Source organism: Electrophorus electricus, chromosome 14 (genome assembly GCF_041902795.1).
Source record: "Electrophorus electricus isolate QZ-2024a chromosome 14, ASM4190279v1, whole genome shotgun sequence".
NCBI classification, from domain to species: domain Eukaryota; kingdom Metazoa; phylum Chordata; class Actinopteri; order Gymnotiformes; family Gymnotidae; genus Electrophorus; species Electrophorus electricus.
Window position 1 is genome coordinate 21011058 of NC_137510.1, and position 6443 is coordinate 21017500.

The 6443-nt window shown below is 44.7% G+C and overlaps 1 protein-coding gene across 2 annotated transcripts in view; it reads right to left on the reverse strand.

Annotated features, from left to right (window-relative positions):
- Positions 1-1134: 1134 nt before the first annotated feature.
- mroh1 (maestro heat-like repeat family member 1) overlaps positions 1135-6443 on the reverse strand; it is a 29137-nt gene continuing 23828 nt past the window's right edge. For both annotated transcript variants that reach the window (XM_035530733.2, XM_035530732.2), the window contains 7 exons: positions 5996-6142; positions 5507-5695; positions 4755-4904; positions 4359-4493; positions 3889-3991; positions 3696-3761; positions 1135-2745 (listed from right to left, as the gene is read on the reverse strand). In XM_035530733.2, coding sequence (XP_035386626.1) covers positions 2669-2745; positions 3696-3761; positions 3889-3991; positions 4359-4493; positions 4755-4904; positions 5507-5695; positions 5996-6142 — 867 coding nt within the window. In that variant the 3' untranslated portion in view covers positions 1135-2668. The remainder of the gene's footprint in view (positions 2746-3695; positions 3762-3888; positions 3992-4358; positions 4494-4754; positions 4905-5506; positions 5696-5995; positions 6143-6443) is intronic.

Genomic DNA, 6443 nt, shown 5'->3' on the forward strand with positions numbered 1-6443 from the left:
TCAGCCTCTAATCTTTAGACCTCCTTCATTTAGGATTAAAGGTCCTTGCTAGTTGCCTGCGAATGAAAATGGCTTTGAAAAAAACGCAATCTGGGCCTAATCATGACTGGCTTGACCTTTCGGTGCAGTGTGTTATTGGTGTAGAAAGAATCTGATTCACTGAGCCTATTTATGGCAGCTATTAGAGCCATACGTAGCTTCCCGGATCTTTAGCCGAGCGTTGAGGAAAAGTTCAAAAGCGCCATTCACAACGTACGCAAAGTGAGTTCGAGCGCCATCTAGTGGCGAAAGCGGACCACGGCCCAAATAGAAACCTAAGGTTACTGTATCTTATGAACAAAACATCCCCCCACCCCCCCTATGACGGAAAGCTAACTGAGAGGCTTTGGACTTACCCGAAACACATATACTCTAACTCGGCTACTTGTTTTCCGACAGATCAATCCCAGGCGTGAAAACCAGTCCTCATCTACACGCTCTGAGGAGCCTCTGTGTACGCTTTTCTATTCCCGTCTTATCCTCAATGTCATCAAGTAAAGAGGGTCACCCGTGATTGCCGCATTGGCATTACTCGCGGGGTGAGCAGCTCGACACGCCGCGGCGAGGCCCGACCGTGCCTCGGAAAACGTCACGGAGAAGGAGACCCCCACGACCCGCAAACTGGACAGCGGGGTGTGCTTCCCTGGCATGGTGATTTGAGTGTGTGTGTGTGTGTGTGTGTGCACCCACATGGTAGTTACATTAGTCCGTCCACGTCAAACTTTGCAGTAGTAGGTTATCAGTTCTGTAATGGACCGTTACGCATGTAGTCTTTAGCAGCTGGGAGGCGTTAAAGACAACGATACTTATGAACGCATATTGAACAAATGCTCCTAAAATCTACACTGCCTAAACTAAGTGCATATATGTCTGACAGATGTGTGGTTTTTTGCCACTGCAAATTATTCACTAAAATGTATCAGAAGTGTTTTATTTTCTTGCTTCAGTCTTCATATCCTTTTAATTATTATGAGTTGGTTTTGGTTCTCTATGAAGCATTAATTTGTACTTAGTACACAAAAAAAAAAAAAAAAAAAATTAAATCATGTTGATAAGAAGGTCAGTTGACTTCTGGAATGAATACATCAGTGCGCATGTTGTCCACAAAAACTTTAATGAACTTAATTCAAACGGATTTTTACCACTGATGCTCAATTTCCTCGCTTAATTATATGATCATCCTAGAATAAGAGTTTCTCCAAAAGAAAAGAAAAAAAAGTACAGTAAAAGGGGGAAAAAAAAGGACATGAACATGTGAATTTCCAAAGCAGGTCCATTAGACGTGAGCGCCATGAGCAGCCCCACTAAACTGGACTCCTGGGAGCCTTCCAGAAGACAGAAGCCGGTGTGAAAAGCCCCGCCCACCGTCAATACGGAGGCTGGAGTTATCGTCTGACTACACAACTTTAGCTTCACCTTTAACCCCTCACATTTTCAGTTTTAATGAACCCTTGCCTGGATTAAGAACATATCCCCGGCCCCACAAAAAAAGAATCATGATCAGAATTAGGGTACTGAACTGATCACATAGTGTACTGCACACCGCAGTGGATTGCAACACAGGCTTATTAAGGATTGCATTATGGATTGTATTGTTTAATATGACCTAGGATCAGTTTCACCTGTCTATGCTGCTTTTTGTGTCAAAGAACTGAACAGATCCACCGTGACCCAGAGATGCCTAGTGAGTGTGGTTAAGCCAGATTGATTTTAAAGCTCCTCTACGTCCCCATGCACACCTGACCTTACTCCACCGTGTGGTTCACAAAGTCCTAACAGTGTGGAACAAGGCTCACAAGTGCATTACAAATGAGTACAAAACATCTTTGCTGCCTGTTTACAACAGTTTACCTTGCACAAATCTAGGAAGTAGGCACCGCTGTGGCATTCTTATGCCAAACGCAACCATGTCCATAGGTTTCACCCAGGACCACACACACACACACACACACACACACACACACACACACACACACACACACACACACACACACACAGACAGACAGACAGACCCCTCAGTAGGTCACGGTTGGTCACCTCAATGACGTCATGCTACAAAACCCCAGTGAGTGCTGCTCCACTCCTCCTACAGGGACGCGTCTGCTGCACCTGCTCTCTACTTACTGCTACGTCCCAGTGAAAGCGTGACGCCTTCTAAAGTAACTAGTACCAAATGGCTATGAAACCTTTGTCTAGAAAATCTATTAGGCCTGCTGAGCAGGTGATGAGACCTTGCCGTGATGGTCTGTGGCTGAATTCTGCTGAGTCCAGAGTCCAATCCGCTTATACACAATGATCCACAAAGGACTGAAATAAAGTCCCCAAAACAAAGTGTGATTCTTGGAAATCGAATCGCTATGAGTCTATGATTTAAAGGGTTTCTGGTACCGTTACAATCTATACTGTCCATTACGTACTACAAACTACTCAACATGAACAGGGATTACATAGAAAATTACAAACACCTCCCAAAAAGCTCCAGTGTTCTGAACTGTCATTACAGAGCTTGTTGTCTTTTCTTATTAAAGAACAAGTGCACAGTCTTTGGTCACTAAAGAGGCTCACTCAGGTAGACCACGATCAAGGCTTTCACCCATCTCCAAAGCCGACACCCACTGCCGAACGCTGCTCAGTGGAACTGGCCCATGGCCTCCGCAGCCTTCGCCCGTACCAGCGGCTCTGGATCCTGTAGCAGCATCACGAGGCCTGGAAGAGGAAAAGGGAGCGATGAGCCTGACAACCTCGTCTTGCTCCTCTTAACACTTCCTGTTTGAGGAAGTGCGATGCCACGTCTAGCAGTGCAAGTCAGTCATTCACGCAGTCCAGAGGATTCGCAGTATTACTGTACTAAAGTAAGCCAGAGGTGCATAGAACGGGCTGTAATGATCAAAGTGGGTTGTTTTTGTTTTGTTTTGTTTTTTACTGACGTGTGCTTATTTCTGTTTTTTAACATCTTAAATGTCAATGTCTGACTTTAGTCTCCTTTTTAGCAAGTGTAGCTCACGCGTGACTGGACTCAAATCCAGAAAAGCGAGACTTCTACATTTCTCTGCTGCTGTGTTTGTTGTCACTGTTTTGCTGCACGATAAAACACCAGCAAAAGGATCTGCAGATATATTATTGTACGGGGCCAGACAAGATATTTATATTTACTCTGCTGCCAGCGTCACTTTTTATCGGCACGAAAGAGGGCTGAATGGAAGAATGCATGATCCCATCTCCACCGCGTTTCCCACTTAGAGACGCAGTACAGTACCACACTAGAAAAACAGCAGAATCCAGATGGAGACTGCACAAAGTTCCATCCTCGAGCTCCCCTAATGGGCTACACTGACCTTTATGATCTGAGCCTTTTATAATTCCCTTAACGTTTCTTATTTGCTTTTACTTATTTCGTTATTTATTTTCTTTGTTTTTCTCTCCTTAATGGGGCCTTTTTTCTTACTTTGACTATCCATTCATTATTGTATCTGCCATTGTTTCATATTTTGCATCCTTACAGAAAACTCAATAAATAGATGAAAACAAAATGGAAAAACAGCAGAAGTAATTATGACTTCAGCGTCCCGATTTTCACGAAGGGCACTGCAGTGCAGAAAATAACAGTATGGCGACTACAGAGACAGAAGTAACGTGGTCTTAACACGGCTCTTTACCCTTAGTCACTGTTGCCATGTTCATATGGGAGAAGTACTCCTCAGGCAGGTTTCCTACCAGAAACCCTGAAGTCCATAAAACACACAGACACAGGTCAATCTTAAGCATGCAGGATAGCCTTCGACAACATTTAACACATCATGATTTCATTACTGTGACATTTGGGGAATGAAGAATCTTAAATCTTCTCACCTATGAACATAGCAGCACTGGCACGGATCTCGGACCAATTGCTTTTGAAGAACTGGACGACCGTGACGTGGTAGAAGTTGAGCATGCCAGGGAAGTCTTGGATCTTTGGGGGGGAAAAAGGCAGAATTTACCTGAGATGGCAATACACTATTATTAATGAGGCTATTGACTGATGCTACACAGCAACTGTTTGTTATTGACCAGAAGTGGAGTCTTCTTGGGTTGAACGTTTAAAGCTGCAGTATGCTACAAAGTGCACTAACAGATTCTGTGTCTCTGTAGTTGTCCTGATTATTCAGGATAACAACTAATTAATAACAACCAATAAATAATAGAGTTCAATTAATAACTAATTGGGCTTCTTTATCTTCAGCAACATCGGTTCATGACACTTTAGGCTCAGTTCAGCACACACTGTTTGGTGGCAGCGAGTGCCATAGCTATAAGCTGGTTTTTCCATACTAACTCACTATGTATTTGATGAGGTCATTGATGAACTCGCCATAGTGCAGACCCTTCTCCTCATGCAGGTGGTTGTGAAACATGGCAGTGATCTGTTCGGACCCCACAACTGGAGCGCACACGCGCATGGTATACTTACAAGCCTGGACACACACACACACACACACACACACACACACACACACACACACACACACACACACACACACACACACACACACACACACACACACACACACACACACACACACACACACACATTTTACTGAATAAACAATATCAAGTATATAGAGGAAAGCTTAATAGAGGGTGCTAGTTATTTTTGTGAAATAGTACCCAATACTGCATTCAGCTTTTTGAATTGCAGATTTGATATAAAAAGTGGCTCCACAACAGCCACTGACCTTGACGACTTGCGCGTTGGGGTCGTTGAGGTGCATAAGCAGACTGACCAACACGTTGTGGATCTGGTCTTTGAAGACGGCCTCCCCTGACCCGAACCTGGACAGGTTCCCCAGGAGCATGATGGATGCACAGCGGAGCTTATCGTTCTCCTGCATGACACCCAGGCAAGAGAACTCACGGCATCACACACCCACGTTTGACTCAAATTCCCAAGTCCTGGTTGAAAAGTACTGAAAAGCTCTGGTCTAAATGACAGGAACGTCAGATGATAAAGGTGGTCCTGTTTAAATGGCTACATTACTTAGAAAATATTTCACTAATTTAAATAACCATAATAGCATATTTCAAACTCCTTCAAAACTTCAAACAAAAGTTTTGGGTAACTAAACTACAGAAAAGGCAACTCTCAAAAAAAAAAAAAAAAAGCGCATAACTGCTGTGGCCAAAATGTTCAAGCAGGATAAAGAAACCTGGGAAGTGTGCAACCAGGTGTGCAAGTTTCCATCTTCACCCATCTAAATCAAAGAAGGTCTTCTAGCTCTGCTACTTCCTACTGCTCTATAAGACAGCAGGTCTGCTCTTCTGAACCAATAGCCTCAGTTGCTGCCAGAACAGATTCTAAACATCAAAGCATGCTCAGAGGACTAAGGCCACCTCCTCATTACGGCAGTGCCCTTAAATAAGGAGCCTGGTGACAAGCACCCCAAAGTTTCTGGCTCTCTATAATCCCAGTACAAGGGTCCCCACTCACGTTCTCCAAGAAGGGTTTGATCTTCATGAAGATGTAGACGACCAGCAGGTGCATGTTCTGCTGGTCCAGGTAGAGCAGCACCTTGGACAGGCCGGACATGGCCTCCAGGGTGATGAGCTTGCCCGGATCGTCCTTCTCCTCCATGCCTGAGCTCATGGCCGCCAGCAGCTCTTTGGCGTACTTGTTCACCTAGACATGAAGGACGCGGGACACAGGATCCGAGGCCACGTGTAAGAATCCTCGGCAGACTGTTCTAGTACAAGTGGCAGTTTCACTGTAGCATAACAACTCCTCTAATGAACAAAGATACTGAAACTCAAAACGTGCGATTTGTATATATTCAAAAATGTCTAATTTATCTAAAAGTAGATAACAACATGCACAAAAAAAATGAATGGCTCTGAACTTTACACGTGAGAATGTCTCCCAGGGGGCATTAGCCGCCTGGACTGGTATCCACCTTATCGGGTCAGGGGTCAGGTCCAGTACCTTTTCCGGTGAGCCTACGGCAACATTCCCCAGGCCTCTGACGGCCAACATGCGGACAGTGGAGCAGGGGTCCGAAATCCTCTCCATCATACTGTTCATCAACATGTCGATCATCATCAGCTCCGTAACCACGTGGTGATTCAGCAGCTAGAGAGGGGGGGGAAGATTCCCAAAGTCAACTTTCTTTCTATTCTTCTCCCTCAAACCCTGAGAGTGTCGCCTCGGTGTCCTTACAGGGCCATGCAACAGCTCAGCGTGTGACTTTGCAGCCTTAGCTGAAATTTGAAAATGTCACGGATAATTTCAGCAAATCATGGTGCAAAAGGGCAAGCGTTAACGCACGCCGTGCACAGCGACGCGCTCTGTTCACGCAAGTGAGAATTCACATTTAAGTCGAAATGCCAGAGTTTTAAAACAGCCGAGGGATGAAGTTACTGAGATGTTTTCC